Source organism: Capra hircus, chromosome 1, assembly GCF_001704415.2.
Source record: "Capra hircus breed San Clemente chromosome 1, ASM170441v1, whole genome shotgun sequence".
Taxonomy (NCBI): Eukaryota; Metazoa; Chordata; class Mammalia; order Artiodactyla; family Bovidae; genus Capra; species Capra hircus.
The window spans coordinates 50,018,050-50,034,805 of record NC_030808.1 but is presented as its reverse complement, the minus strand read 5'-3'; the positions used below and the strand labels follow the sequence as shown (position 1 = coordinate 50,034,805).

The 16,756-nt window shown below is 38.1% G+C and overlaps 1 protein-coding gene across 2 annotated transcripts in view; it reads right to left on the bottom strand.

The window, feature by feature from the left end:
* ALCAM (activated leukocyte cell adhesion molecule) overlaps window positions 1–16,756 on the bottom strand; it is a 233,618-nt gene that overhangs the window by 33,311 nt on the left and 183,551 nt on the right. For both annotated transcript variants that reach the window (XM_018061867.1, XM_018061798.1), the window contains exons 7-8: window positions 13,651–13,778; window positions 11,795–11,927 (exon numbers count right to left, since the gene is read on the bottom strand). In XM_018061867.1, coding sequence (XP_017917356.1) covers window positions 11,795–11,927; window positions 13,651–13,778 — 261 coding nt within the window. The remainder of the gene's footprint in view (window positions 1–11,794; window positions 11,928–13,650; window positions 13,779–16,756) is intronic.

The window sequence follows — 16,756 nt, the reverse complement described above, 5'->3', positions numbered from 1 at the left end:
AGATTTTTCCCTTTCAGTACTTTAAATATATCCTGTCATTCCCTTCTGGCCTGTACAGTTTCTGCTGAAAGATCAGCTGTTAAGCATATGGGGTTTCCCTTGTATGTTACTTGTTGCTTCTTCTGTGCTGCTTTTAATATTCTTTCTTTTGTATTTAGTCTTTGTTAGTTTGATTAGTATGTCTCTTGGCATGTTTCTCCTTGGGTTTATCCTGTATGGGACTCTTTGTGTCTCTTGGACTTGAATGACTATTTCCTTTTCCATGTTGGGGAAATTTTCAATTATAATTTCTTCAAAAATTTTCTCATATCCTTTCTTTTTCTCTTCCTCTTCTGGGACCCCTATAATTTGAGTGTTGGTACATTTGATATTGTCCCAGAGGTCTCTGAGACTATCCTCAGTTCTTTTTATTCTTTTTACTTTATTTTGCTCTTCAGAAGTTATTTCTACCATTTTATATTCCAGCTCACTGATTCATTCTTCTGCTTCAGATATTCTGCTATTTATTTCTTCTAGAGTAGTTTTGATTTCAGTAATTGTGTTGTTTGTCTTTGTATGTTTATTCTTTAATTCTTCTAGGTCTTTGTTAATTGATTCTTGCATTTTCTCCATTTTGTTTTCAATATTTTTGATCATCTTTACTATCATTATTCTGAATTCTTTTTCAAGTAGTTAGCCTATTTCCTCTTCTTTTATTTGCACTTCTCTGTTTCTAGTTTGTTCCTTCATCTGTGTAGTATTTCTCTGCCTTTTCATTATTATTATTTTTAACTTATTGTGTTTGAGGTCTCTTTTTCCAAGGCTTCATGGAAAGTTGAATTCTTTCCTTCAAGAAGGTTGAATTCTTTCTTCCTTTTGGTTTCTGCCATCCTAAAGTTGATCCAGTGGTTTGTGAAAGCTTCTTATAGGGTGAGATTTGTGCTGAGTTTTTGTTTGTTTGTTTTTCCCTCTGATGGGCTAGGCTGAGTGAGGTGGTAATCCTCTCTGCTGATGATTGGGTTTGTATTATTTTTTTGTTTGTTGCTTAGATGAGGTGTCCTGCACAGGGTGCTACTGGTGGTTGGGTGATGCTGGGTCTTGTATTTAAGTGGTTTGTTTGAGTTCTCACTATTTGATACTCCTTAGGGTTAGTTCCCTGGTAGTCTAAGGTTTTGGAGTCAGTGCTTCCATTCCAAAGGCTCAGGGCTTGATCTCTGATCAGAAAAGAAGATTCCACAAGTGGCTTTTTATGGGATTAAGTGAGATTAAAACAGATACCAAAAAATGAGAAACCAAAGATGAACTGCGGACAAATGGCAGTTACAAAATCAGGCAAATAATAATTAAAATAATAGAATATACACACATATATATATATACACCCATGAGCAAAGTCAAAACTGTCCAACAAAAATAAAGTACAGTCGATTGACCCAGCAAACAAAGGAAATAAAAAATTATATTTACCAGTTAAGAATAAAACTAACTAAAGCACAAACTCAAAAACAAAACAAAACGAAACAAAAAACCTAAAGCAAGGTGCCAAATGAGGAATAAAGCTATAAAAAAAAACTAACAAATATGTTGAGAGGAAAGAAAGAAAAGAAAGAAAGAAAGAATAGATATGCAAAGTTAAACAGAGGTAGATGAAGATTTATACTTATTAAAGATTAACTGCAAGGGGAAAAGAACAGTAGGAAAGGCAAACAAAGGAATAAGTGTAGAGAAAATATAATAGGTTTAAAAAAATTAAAATTTAGAATTATTAAAAAGAGAAAAGGAAAACAAAACAAACAAACAAACCAAAAAAAAAAAAAAAAAAAAAAACAGAAGAAAGAAAAAAATAATAGAAAGGAAAACCACTGAACTTCAAAAGCCCAATGTAGAGGCAGAGGTTTATAACAACAATAAAAAGTGTGACTGAATATATACATATACACCAATCAAAACAGTCCAACAAAATAAAGTACAGTTGATTGACCCAGCAAAAAAAGGAAATAAAAAATTATATCTCCCAGAAAAAAACTAACTAAAGCACAAACTGGAAAACAAAACTAAAGCAAAGTGCCAACTGGGGAATAAAGCAATGAAAATAAAACTAACAAATATATTGAGCAGAAAGGAAAGAAAGAAAAAATAGATATGCAAAATTAAATAGAAGTAGATAAAAAAGATTTATATATCTTAAAGATTAACAAGGGGAAAAGAACAGTAGGAAAAGCAAACAAAGGAATAAATGTAGAAAAAATAATAGTAGTTTTAAAAAATTAAAAATAAAAAAAGAGAAAAGAAAAAAATGGAAAACTCAGATTCAACTCAGATTCTGGTCCTACTCCTGTGTGTTCTTGCCTCCAATGTCCACTCCACAGCTATCAGAAAGTGAAAGTGAAGTCGCTCAGTCGTGTCCGACTCTTAGTGACCCCATGGACTGCAGCCTACCAGGCTCCTCCATCCATGGGATTTTCCAGGCAAGAGTACTGGAGTGGGGTGCCATTGCCTTCTCCTTCTATTAGAACTAGTGCATTTTCTTTTGTGGAAGCTCTCAATGACCTTTTATATATTCCATAGACAGAGTCTGCCTAGTTGATTGTGTGGATTTAATCTGTAGCTTGCACAGCTGGTGGGAAGATTTTGGGTCTTCCTTAGCCACACTGCCTGTGTGTTTCAATTGTGGTTTTATTTCCACCTCTACATGTGGGTCATCCACTGAGGTTTGTTCTTGAGGCTGCCCTGGAGGACTTGGATTTGTCCCTGTGAGGGCCAGGTGGAGGTGGTGCAGCTGCTTGGGTCGCAGGGGTTCTGGCAGCACCAGGTACTCAGGGGAGTTGGCAGCTAGGGCAGCAGGGAATATAGTGCTCTAGAAGGGTATGGCAACCAGTATTGGCCAATATGCTCCAGTATTCTTGCCCGGAGGATTCCCCTCCCTGACAGAGAAGCCTGGCAGGTCACAGTCTACAGGGTCACAAAGACTTGGACAGGACCGAAGTGACCCTATGCGCATAGACAAAAGACTTTTTTTGCCTGTGGCAGTTCTGCCCCAGTGAGAGTTGAGTGTGAAGGTGGTGCAGGTGTTTGCCTTGTGGGGACCCTGGCAGTGCCAACTGTGCAGGACACGGACTGCCTCCCTGCAGGAATTATGGCCCGATAAGAGTCTTTTTTCGAGCCTCTTGTAGCTGGCGATCAGAAGGCCTCTTTGGCCAGTCTTTCTCTGTAGCTCCACCCATTCAGGCATTTAGTGGGTTCCCTTGCCTTGGGTCCTTCTGTGTTGTTCGGCACATAGAGGGGGCCCCTGGCTGGGGTCCTACTCTAGTTCTGCACCTGGGTGGGGTCCTACTTTGTAGTTCAGTGCGTCAGGTGTTTGATGGGCCAGCGTCTGTATCGTTCAGCTGCTGATGCTGGCAAGTGGGGAGAAAGGCTATGGTGATGGCTCCACCCGCTACGTGTGACTCGGCATTACTGCCTTGCTTCCATGGCTGCCTGGCTTTCCTCCACTGGCATTTTCCACCAAGACCTCTTCCCTCACATCCTCTCGATCTGTCTCTCTGCAGTGAACAGCATCTCTTGCTCTGGGATTGCTCCACAATCTCCAAACCCCAGCTCCCAGCCGCTGCACCTTCCAGGGGACCAGCATCCTGTCTGGGGTGTGTAAGGCTGCAGCAAGGACTGTCTGATTCTCATTCCATTTAAACTGCCACAGATCAGCTGTTTCACTCTCAGCCTTAAATACTTCTCCTCTGACTCAGATAATTGCCTTGATGTAGGGATCGACCATTGCTTCAGTTCCCCTACCCAAGAAGGGAAAGTCCAGTCCTACTACCACTCCTGGTTTTTCCCCTAGTTCCTTCATCCTACTGAGCTTGGCGTGGTTTTATATATTCTTTTCCACTGGTCAGGTACTCCTAATCTGCTCTCAGCTGGTGTTCTGCATGCACTTCTGTGTCTGAAGGTGTATTCCTGATGTATCCGTGGAGAGAGAAGTGTTCCACATCCCCCTACTCCTCACCATCTTGTTCTTCCCAGTTGTAGTTTTATTTTATTTTTTTTTTTATTTATTACGTTTATTTTATGTTTATTTATTTTTTTTTTTCTTACATGCGTTCCCAAACATGAACCCCCCTCCCACCTCCCTCCCCACAACATCTCTCTGGGTCATCCCCATGCACCTGCCCCAAGCAAGCTGCACCCTACATCAGACATGGACTGGCGATTCAATTCTTACATGACAGTATACATGTTAGAATTCCCATTCTCCCAAATCGTCCCACCCTCTCCCTCTCCCTCTGAGTCCAAAAGTCCGTTATACACATCTGTGTCTTTTTTCCTGTCTTGCATACAGGGTCGTCATTGCCATCTTCCTAAATTCCATATATATGTGTTAGTATACTGTATTGGTGTTTTTCTTTCTGGCTTACTTCACTCTGTATAATTGGCTCCAGTTTCATCCATCTCATCAGAACTGATTCAAATGAATTCTTTTTAACGGCTGAGTAATACTCCATTGTGTATATGTACCACAGCTTTCTTATCCATTCATCTGCTGATGGACATCTAGGTTGTTTCCATGTCCTGGCTATTATAAACAGTGCTGCGATGAACATTGGGGTACATGTGTCTCTTTCAATTCTGGTTTCCTCCGTGTGTATGCCCAGAAGTGGGATTGCTGGGTCATAAGGTAGTTCTATTTGCAATTTTTTAAGGAATCTCCACACTGTTCTCCATAGTGGCTGTACTAGTTTGCATTCCCACCAACAGTGTAGGAGGGTTCCCTTTTCTCCACACCCTCTCCAGCATTTATTGCTTGCAGATTTTTGGATCGCAGCCATTCTGACTGGTGTGAAGTGGTACCTCATTGTGGTTTTGATTTGCATTTCTCTAATAATGAGTGATGTTGAGCATCTTTTCATGTGTTTGTTAGCCATCCGTATGTCTTCTTTGGAGAAATGTCTATTTAGTTCTTTGGCCCATTTTTTGATTGGGTCGTTTATTTTTCTGGAATTGAGCTGCAGAAGTTGCTTGTATATTTTTGAGATTAGTTGTTTGTCAGTTGTTTCATTTGCTATTATTTTCTCCCATTCAGAAGGCTGTCTTTTCACCTTGCTTATATTTTCCTTTGTTGTACAGAAGCTTTTAATTTTCATTAGATCCCATTTGTTTATTTTTGCTTTTATTTCCAGAATTCTGGGAGGTGGATCATAGAGGATCCTGCTGTGATTTATGTCTGAGAGTGTTTTGCCTATGTTCTCCTCTAGGAGTTTTATAGTTTCTGATCTTACATTTAGATCTTTAATCCATTTTGAGTTTATTTTTGTGTACGGTGTTAGAAAGTGATCTAGTTTCATTCTTTTACAAGTGGTTGACCAGTTTTCCCAGCACCACTTGTTAAAGAGATTGTCTTTACTCCATTGTATATTCTTGCCTCCTTTGTCAAATTGGAAAAGAAGAAGTAAAACTCTCACTGTTTGCAGATGACATGATCCTCTACATGGAAAACCCTAAAGACTCCACCAGAAAATTACTAGACCTAATCAATGAATATAGTAAAGTTGCAGGATATAAAATCAACACACAGAAATCCCTTGCATTCCTATACACGAATAATGAGAAAGTAGAAAAAGAAATTAAGGAAACAATTCCATTCACCATTGCAACGAAAAGAATAAAATACTTAGGAATATATCTACCTAAAGAAACTAAAGACCTATATATAGAAAACTATAAAACACTGATGAAAGAAATCAAAGAGGACACTAATAGATGGAGAAATATATCATGTTCATGGATCGGAAGAATCAATATAGTGAAAATGAGTATACTACCCAAAGCAATTTACAAATTTAATGCAATCCCTGTCAAGCTACCAGCCACATTTTTCACAGAACTAGAACAAATAATTTCAAGATTTGTATGGAAACACAAAAAACCTCGAATAGCCAAAGCAATCTTGAGAAAGAAGAATGGAACTGGAGGAATCAACTTGCCTGACTTCAGGCTCTACTACAAAGCCACAGTCATCAAGACAGTATGGTACTGGCACAAAGACAGACATATAGATCAATGGAACAAAATAGAAAGCCCAGAGATAAATCCACACACATATGGACACCTTATCTTTGACCAGTTGTAGTTTTAAATAAGATTTATTGTTAGGTACATTGTCAGCAGACACCATTTTTTAAAAACACAGCATAAACACATCTAAGGAAGTATAATCTTTAAGATGGAAAGTAATTTCTATAAAAAACTACTGTCATAGTATGATTTGTATAGGGAAAATCCAGTTCAATAGAACCTTTATTGTACAGCTACTATGTTTCAAGCACTGACAGGAGATACTGAGGTTGATAATGAGCTTAGAATTCACAATTTGAGGTAGAGGTAATATGCACTCAACTATGTGATGACACTACATAGCAGCATGAAATCAGTACCTAGTGGTAAATGTGTTATAGGTTGGGAGCTCAAGAAACATTTGCTGAAAAACTAGAGTAAAGGCTACAGACAGAGGTACAAGCAAAGACTTACAGGAGAGTGGAGAACAGAACCAAACTGGGTTTCAAGGCAGTAATAAAGATTTTGTATGGGAGGTGATATCTGTTTGAGGCCCCTGATGGTTGAGAAGGGCTTTGATAAGTGGAGATGTTGGTAAAACTTCTGCCACATAAGCAAAGGCAAAGAGGTGAGAGAGGGTGGTGGATTTCACAATGGTGAGTAAAATGGCATCAGTGGTTAAAACACATGGAAGATAAACCTATACAAGTAATTAAGGCTAGCCTATGAAGGACTATGCTTGCCATACTAAGTGAAGTGAAAGTACTAGTCTTTGCAACCCCATGGACTGTAACCTGCTAGGCTCCTCTGTCTTTGGAATTCTCCAGGCAAGAATTATGGACTGGATAGCCATTCCCTTCTCCAGGGGTTCTTCCCAACCCAGGGATTGAACTTGGGTCTCCTGCATTGCAGGTGGATTCTTTACTGTCTGAGCCACCAGGGAAGTCCATTTCAATTTGGTGATTTAGATGTATTCATTCATTAGTTCAATAAATATTCAGAGATGACAAAGCTTATTAGACATTATTAGAGTTATTGTATGCATGTGTGCTAAGTTGCTTCAGTCGTGTTTGACTCTGTGTGACCCTATGTACTGTAGCCAGCCAGGCTCCTTCTGTGTCCATGGGATTCTCCAGGCCAGAATACTGGAGTGGGTTGTCACGCCCTCCTCCAGGGAATCTTCCCTACCCAGGGACTGGACTCACATCTCTTAAGTCTCCTGCACTGGCAGCCATGTTCTTTACCACTAGCACCACCTGGGAAGACTGCCAAAGTTGGGACTTTATCCTAGGGCAGTGGGGATTTGCCATTGCACCTTGTCCTTCCCATTGGTTTTTCATGTTATAATCACAATTTGTTGATTGTTTGCAACATTATTTTTAATACTTGTTTCACCTACTAGGCTATAAGTATCATGAGGGTAGGGACCATGACCTGAGTTGTCACTGTGTATCCACAGTGCCTGCCACATTGTAGTCCTTCAAAAACTATTGTTGAATGAAGTGAAGAAGCATGTTTCTCAGCTTCTCATTAATATAAAAATATACATTATCATATAGAAAAGTGGAGTTTCCTCAGACTATTTTGTTGAGTTATATTTAGATGAAAATTCAATTCAGGTCGAGTTAAAGCCTTTATTAGTTGGACAGATAACTTGCAGGTGAGAAGACAGAAGAAGTTATTTTAAAGAATGATGATGGACTTTGAAAGCTCAGATGAAGAATCTGTATGTGAATGAATCAGCAGAGGACTAGTACTTCAGCAACTATGATTCTGTGGACTGAAAGCCTGATGAGAGGCCTGTTTTGCTATCCTATGCAAGTGCTGGTGGGCACTTCTCTACCCACTCCTTTTAGTAATCTATGAAAAGAAAACGAATCTTGCTGTTTTGGAAACAATTTAGGATAAGTAGGTTAAGATAGGATTTTTATGTTTTCATTTCATGTGAAAGTGAAAGTGTTAATCACTCAGTTGTGTCTGACTCTTTGCGACCCCATAGACTGTAGCCCTCCAGGCTCCTCTGTCTATGGATTTTCCAGGCAAGAATACTGGAGTGGGTGCCATTTCCTTCTCCAGGGTTCATTTCATGTAATTTAGAGGAAAATCTTGATTTACTTGCAATGTTGGTAGCTCAGCTGGTAAAGAACCTACCTGCAATGCAGGAGACCCAGTTCAATTCCTGGGTCAGGAAGATCCCCTGGAGAATGGATAGGCTATCTACTCTAGTATTCTTGGGCTTCCCTGGTGGCTCAGCTGGTAAAGAATCCACCTGCAATGCAGGAGACCTGGGTTCAATCCTGGGTTGGGAAGATCCCCTGGAGAAGGGAATGGCTACCCACTCCCAGTATTCTAGTCTGGAGAATTCCATGGACTGTACAGTCTATGGGGTACCAAAGAGTCGACACGACTGAGTGACTTTCACTTTCTTCACTACTTTAGCTTTTAAAGAGCAATACAGGCTTTAAAACCCAGTGTTAGAGCCTACCTTGCAAAACCTAAATGTATTTAAATCAAATATAATTAAATTGTGCTGAAATTCAATTAAACTGTTGCATGCTTTTAATTTTTTTTTTTTAACCACAGCTGATCACTGAGTTATTATGCAGCTGCAGCCAAGCCTTTTGCCCAATCCTTCTGCTCTCTCTTCCTTTCTGCCTGATATCCAGGTGGGTTCTGAGTAGCTAGTATCTCTTAAACATAACCACATTGAACCATCTCTAAGCACTGGATTATTGGTTACTGGTCCAAAGATCTCATGAGCAATGATTACAGAAAGTTATTCCACAGGTAATTCTATCTACTGGTTATATTCCCTCACTTCACTTCTTTTTCCCTATAGAGCAAACTGGATAAATGATCCCAGGACAGAATAGTTCTCAGAGAAAAGGTAGCACAGCTGTTATCTGAGAAGTTGCTGCTTTCTCTCTAACTCGCCCCTGATGCCAGACACATTCTGATCTGTTCAACACGAAAATGAGCCAACAGAGAAGTAGCTTGGTTGTGAATCTTAATATCTGACTGTCACCACAGTGCCCTCCAGGGTGTGCTCCCAACATGAGACACTCAAAAGCAACTGGCTGGTTACTCTATTCCCCAATGTACTGCCTTACATCTCCTTCAAAGTTTTAACTCCTCTCCTACGTGTTTTCTGAGCATTATGGGTAAAGTGAAAGATTTAGAAACATTTTCTCAGAACAGTTTCTAACATCTCTTTCCATTTTGAAACAAAGAAACACTCACAATTAATGGGATTGTAATGGATCATGTCTAGAGAAACCTTACTGTAATGGATCATCGTTAGAGGTGTTGTTGGGTACAATGGACTTATTAAAAACTTTGATCTATATCTCTAAGCAAAACTGACATTTGCCCAAAGAACACTGTGAATTCTGGTGTCACCAGGGAGAAGTTCAAATTAGTTTCCTATTTCTACAATGCATTGGGTACATCAGTAATATAGTCAGTCAGGAATTACAAAAAAAAGAATTGAAATAAAGGTCTATTTTCTATATATATTTATTATTTTCAATCTACTGGAATAAATATAACTTTTGGAGCATCTGGTGTATAAAAGAGGGTTAAAAAGTATGTTCAGGGTGATTTTCAAGTTATGTTTCCAGAAAATTTCTCTCCTTCTGTACAGAGACCATTAAGCAATTCTTGGTGGTATCTACTTCCTCCTCCAAAGTTGAGTCTATTCAACTTTGTGTTGCTTGGGTTGAGGGATTAAGAGTACTCTGTAAATTAAAAAAGATACTTAATCTATACTTTTCTAGGCCAAATGAAAACCTTTTAAACTTCAAGAATACTCTAATATTAACTTAAAATATAAAACAATTTGTTATTTTAAGGTGTATGTATTGTTGTTATTGTTTAGTTGATAAGTTGCATCCGACTTTTTGTGAATCCATGGACTACAGCATGCTAGGCTCCCCTGTCCTTCACTATCTCCCAGAGTTTGCTCAGATTCATGTCTATTTAGTTGTGATGCTATCTAAACATCTCATACTCTGCTGCCCCCTTCTTTTGCTTTCAATATTTCCCAGCATCATGGTCTTTTCCAGTGAGTTGGATCTTCGCATCAGGTGGCCAAAGTATTGCAACTTCAGCTTCAGCATTGGTCCTTCCAATGCATATTCAGGGTTGATTTCTTTTAGGTTTGACTGATTGGATCTCCTTGTAGTCCAAGGGACTCTCAAAAGTCTTCTCAAGCACCCCAATTCAAAAGAATCAATTCTTTGGCACTCAGCCTTTTTTATGGTTCAACTCTCACATCCATACATGACTTCTGGAAAAACCATAGCTTTGACTATATAGACTTTTGTCTGCCAAGTAACGTCTCTGCTTTTTAGTACACTGTCTAGATTTGTCAAAGATTTTCTTCCAAGGAGCCAGCATCTTTTAATTTCATGGCTGCAGTCACCATCTGAGGTGATTTTTAGCCCAAGAAAATAAAGTCTGTCACTGTTTCCATTGTTTCCCCATCTATTTGCCATGAAGTGATAGGACTGCGTGCCATGATTTTCGTTTTTTGAATGTTGAGTTTTAAGCCAGCTTTTTTACTCTCTTCTTTCACTTTCATCAAGAGGCTCTTTAGTTCTTCTTCACTTTCTGCCATTAGAGTGGTAACATCTGCATATCTGAGGTTGTTGATATTTCCCCCAGCATTCTTGATTCCAGCTTGTGATTCACCCAGTGCAGCATTTTGCATGACGTACTCTGTGTATAAGTTAAATAAGCAGGATGACAATATACAGCTTTGATGTACTCCTTTCCCAATTTGGAATGAATCCATTGTTTCATGTCCAGGTCTAAGTGTGGCTTCTCGACCTGCATACAGGTTTCTGGCATTCCCATCTCTTCAAGAATTTTTCACAGTTTGTTGTGATCCATGCAGTCAAAGGCTTTAGCATAGTCAGTGAAGCAGAAGTAGATGCTTTTTCTGGAATTCCCTTGCTTTCTCTATGATCCAACAAATGCTGGCAACTTGATCTCTGGTTCCTCTGCCTTTTCTAACATCAGCTTGTAAATCTGTAAGTTCTCAGTTCAGATACTGCTGATGCCTTTCTTGGATACTGAGCAGAATCATTTGAAATGAGTACAGCTGTGTGGTAGTTTGAACTTACACACAAGAACTATACAAATAAGTTCTTAATGACCAGGATAACCACAATAGTGTGGTATCACTCACCTAGAGCCAAACATTCTGAAGTCTGAAGTCAAGTGGACCTTATGAAGCATTGCTACAAACAAAGCTAGTGGAGGTGATGGAATTCCAGCTGAGCTACTTCAAATCTTAAAAAGATAATGCTATTAAAGTGCTGCACTCAACATGTCAGCAAATTTGGACAACTCAGTAGCGGCCACAGGACTGGAAAAGGTTAGTTTTTATTCCAATCCCAAAGAGAGCAATGCCAAAGAATATTAAAAAAAAAAAAGATGCAGATTAATTTTGTTAATACCACCAATTGAAGACATTTAGATAGAAGACAGAGGTTTATCACTGCCAACAGTTACAATTATTAGATCCGTTCAAGATTTTAACACTGCAGGGCAAATTTAATATTGTAGGACAAAGAGTAACATCAGATATGCAGATGTTACCACTCTAATGGCAGGACCAAATTTGGGTTCACTCTGATGGTCTCTAGTATATCTATTGAAATCACATTATTTAAGAGTACAATTTATTTGAAAAGACAGCAGAGTTAGACTATGAGAAAAGGCCTTTCAAATGAAGTTAGTAAAGAAGAATAAATTGACTTACAGTGAACTGTGATGGCTGCTGAAGCAATCATGCTTTTTTTGTCTACCAGGGAGCATTTATAGTCTCCTGTTGCATTGCGTTTCACATCTGTCAGTGTGTAAGTATTTGAACTTCTAATTCCTTCAGGCTGTCCCTTTTGTTAGAGGTAAAAACATCAGATGATTATACTTGGTAGCTACAATAAGAACAGTTGTATTTGTTGATAAAAATGACATTTTTCTCAGATAAGAAAAAAAAAGGAATGTGTTTCTTCAATTGGAAAAATGATATTAGATTTTGTATGATCTGAATCCTGGGAAAATAACTGATAATTTGATTCTAAGGATATCGAGAAGGTAATTTGCATTGTACTGATGGCATATATTTTGACATTATGGCTTGTGTTAAAGTAAAATTTTAAAAATAGCTAATGTTTTATTTTTATATTTATCTCTTAATTTGACAAAAAGATTTGAGAGAGCTTAAAAGAAAACATAACATATATCAAATTAAAGAAAGAAAGCAAGAAGGGAGAAAAGAAAGGAAGGAAGAGAAGTAGAAGGGGAGGGAAGGAGGAAGGAAGGAAGGAAGAGAGGAGAAAATAAATTTTTAAAGAAAAAAGAACTAGTAACTAAGAATTAAAAAAAATATTTTTTAAGTATTGGGAGTATATATTAACAAAAAACATAGTGACTGCTAAAACTAAGATACAAATTTGGCTCTGTAAACCCTGAAAATCAACGTAGAAACATAATTAGTTTAAAATTTTCATTTGCATATCAGGCAAAAACACTATGTCAATTTATTAGGATACATAGAATCATCTGTCAACATTTAAGTATAAAAGTGAAACTGAAAAGTTTAGTTGCCCCGTCGTGTCCAACTCTTGGTGATCCCATGGACTGTAGGCTACCAGATTCCTCTGCCCAGGGAATCTTCCAGGCAAGAATATTAGAGTGGGTTGACATTCCCTTCTCCAGGGGATCTTGACCCAGGAATTGAACCTGGGTCTCCTGCATTGCACATAGATTCTTTTCATCTGAGCCACTAGGAAAGCTCCTTAAAGTAAAAAGAAATCACTTATACTTGTCTTCTGAGTAATCAGTGGTTGATAGTCTTAAGCATTACTGAACAATGCAGTGGATGGCATTATGAACAGACCTCTGCAGTAAACATAGTAAGAGTTGCATATGGCTTCTCCCAAAGGAAAATTTTGTCAAACACAAACCTGAGAAGGCTGTGGGAGAGCAAGCAAGTGTCCTCAGACGTAGCTCTCATCTAGTCTGGCTCCACAGCACTATGACATCTAGAACACAGCCAAATTATCCTCTAGACATCACTTCTTTCAGTTCCAATACTGATAAAAGTTAAGAAAATGGCCCTTCATGACCATGTATGATGGCAAGATATAGCCCATTGCTTTCCTCTATCAAGCTAAATATAATGGGCAACACAAGTGTCCCTATATTGGAAATTCAGGGACGTGTTCAGGAACACCCTCTGTGTGGATTTAGAATCCACATCAAACCATTTGCTATCATCATTCTACATTTTATATTTGTCTGCTTATGAAGAGCAGATTTTTATAGTTTATTTGGATAATGAGACTTTGAGTTTCTACCATTATGGTTTCCTATGATCAGCTCTTCTCCTCTTTGTCCCTGATTCCACTTAACATTGAATAAAAAAAGGCAAGAACACTGGCATATGGCAAAAAACTTTTAAAGGACATTCCATAGGTGTCCATTGTCTCCAAGAATAATATCCTTTCTCACTTAAGCTGCCCAAGAACATACAATTCTTAACGTCAGCCAACTGCCAAACAATAGGACAGAATGATTGCAGTCTAGCTCAAGTAAAAATCCTGAATCACTTACTGGTAAGTAAAACAAAAACTCCTCAGGAGGAGGGTTACCGTTTCCCAAGCATTTAAGAGTGATATTGTCCCCTTCTTTGATGGCATTTTTTGATGGCAGCACTTGTATTGTCACCTGCTCTGTAGGATCTGCAAGAGTCACAAACACAAGTTAACCATTTCATCAACTACCAAATTACTTTGTACATATAATGTAAGTGACTAAATTATACACAATTTTCTCAAGAAGCTAGTAATGGTAATTACTTAAATGTATCTTTTTATAGAAAGACTGAAGTTAATAGCTACTTGCTATAACAAGTACTAATCTTGGTTAGAGCAAACTACAAAGAAGCTCTGTTACATAAAAATCAATTTCTTCTTAGCAAAATGTCTTTACCTGAAATAGGAATGACCATAATTATTTTATGTGTAAAAGACCAGTAGGAACAATCTCACTGCATAATCTCATTATAAGGACATTTAACTATATTACACATATCTTACAGTTTGGAAAGATTGCTAGAAAAAGAGCTGAAACTATCAGGCACTCCACACTCATATTATACAATAATATCTTATATTAAATAAAAAAGGACATGAGCCAAATAATACCAGGAAGATTTTTGGTCTGCAGGAGAGCAGATCTGCTTTCAGAAAGATGAATCCCATAAACAGAGCGAGACCCTTAATATAATACAATCAATAGAACTGTGGATGTATTGTAATTCTTTTCTGTTCATTGGAGCCAAGATGCAACTTTAAATTCCATTTTGGTCATTTTTAAGGAGAAAATAGGGCTAAAGGGTATTCTTTGGTCAAGGCTACTGCTCAACAGTAGAATGCTAAAGGAATTAAAAGTTGGATGCACAGTGGACCATATCTACCCAACAGGAAATCAAAGCAGGAGGTGTTGGCAGTTATAAATGACCCACTTTCTAATATATTCACTTGTTATTTAGCTGGTAATACAGTGAACAATGAATTTTGAAATCATATGATGTAAAGGTTTATTTTAGAGAGCCTTTTCCACAAGGCTTAATAACTACTGAGGCATGTGTCTATATTTCCAAACTGGCAGCACTAAAAATAATCCATCTATGAAGACTTACTTTGCTATTAGCTAATAAACTGAGATGAATAAGTGGTATAGCTGTTTTTTCTTCTATCTCTTGCAATCATTTACTTGTCTTTCTAAGATTAAAGGCAGAAAAAAAAAAAAAAAAAAAAGAAGCCCAGAAGGGTTGTTATAGATTGCCTCTGACTTTTTTCATGCTTGGGCATTTCTGAATATTTGCCCAGAAGGTTCTGAGGCTAAACAGTAATTGACTTAATATACTTGTTCATTTTTCTGAATTTGCCCGAGGTAATTCCCTGACCAGTTCTCAGTACAGTGGGAAAGTAAATAAAGTTTGTCCCCCACTGGCCTTCCATTTCTAGGCCTCCCTCACTCATTCACATGGCCCTTCTCTGCTTGGTTTTGGTCTGTCTCATGTTATTGCAGCATATCTCTGACCAAAGCTGACACCAGAACAGCTAGGAATCATAATCGATCTGACTTTCTGCTTTATTTTAACCCTGCTTGTCTGTATCCCTTCTTCAATAGGCTCTGCTCGGTACTGGAGAGTTGAAGACCTAGACTGAGATCAGGGGGTTAACGTAACATGTTGGAGTTTTAACAGCAGCTTTCTGGATGCCGGCTAATGTGTGTCCAACAAAATTAATGATCTCATACTCTCCCTTTGACTTTGAATTTTACTCTGTTAGTAAATCATCAGTCTGCCAGTTACTTCGGCTTCCTCCTTTGTCCTCTTTTATCCACTCAATCACCCAATCTTAATGACTAATCCTTATATTTTGCATCTGATTCTTCCCTTCTCTTCTCCCAACACTTCCCTAGTGAAGGCTCTAATTAATCTACATCTGAAACATTGCCACTAAACATCATTTAGTTCCTCACCATAAGCCTTTCTGTTTTCTACATCTTTATACATATTTTCTCTAAATCAGTTTTGGTAATAGTGCTTTGACTATTACAATGATATTTAAAAGTCTTCATGCACCAGCCCCAAGCATGCTGCACCCTACGTCAGACATGGACTGGCGATTCAATTCTTACATGACCGTATACATGGGGATGACCCAGAGAGATGTTGTGGGGAGGGAGGTGGGAGGGGGGTTCATGTTTGGGAACGCATGTAAGAATTAAAGATTTTAAAATTTAAAAAAAAAAAAAAAAAAAAAAAGAAGAAAGCAACCCTGCTGACACCTTGGTCTTGGACCTCAGGCCTCCAGAAGTGTGAGAAAATAAAATTCTGCTGTTTAAGCCAAAAAAAAAAAAAAAAAAAAAAAAGTCTTCATGCATTCCCAACAAGCAAAGATTGAAATAAAAATTTCTTAATCTGGTATCCACAACTGCTTTGAACTTACTTTGGGTAAGAATCATATATCTCACTACTCAATAGATACCCCTACATAATAAACAAAAGGGTCTACTCTATTTTTCTTTATCTCATTTCTCCATTTATCTTATGTTTATTCATTTGGTTAATACTTGTTTAGTTCAAGCACTAAGTGCTGGAGTTACAAACTTGAGAACAGCAATTCCCTGTCTTTAGTGAACTCTCAGTTTATTTATGATGACATCAAACTTCTAAAGTAAGACTGTAACAACATTAAAACTGCTTAATATGCATAAGCATAGCAATCACTGGTAGCTTATAGATTCACCAGAGGATGAAGTTTCCAGTAGGAGTTGACCCTGGAGCTAGGTTTTGAAAAATAAGATATTTGCTGGATAATAAAGGTGACAGCATGACAGCATATGAATAAGAATGTACATGGTATTCTACAGGAGGGATCTGGAAAGAAGAACGGATTACAGAAGACAGTGAAGTGGCGAAGGCTGAGAAAGGAAAGGATCATGGCTATAGGAGACTCAAGGCATTTTGAAATTGAGAATGTAAACATCACCCTGAAAGATCTGGTAGTTGCCCCAAGAGTTTTCATCACAGGAGTAACATGTTCACATTTGTGCTTTAGAAATATATTTCTGGCAGCAGCTTGCAGGGCAGTTTGGGGTGAATAGATAGGAAAACTATTTTAGAAGCTGTTACAAAAATACCAGC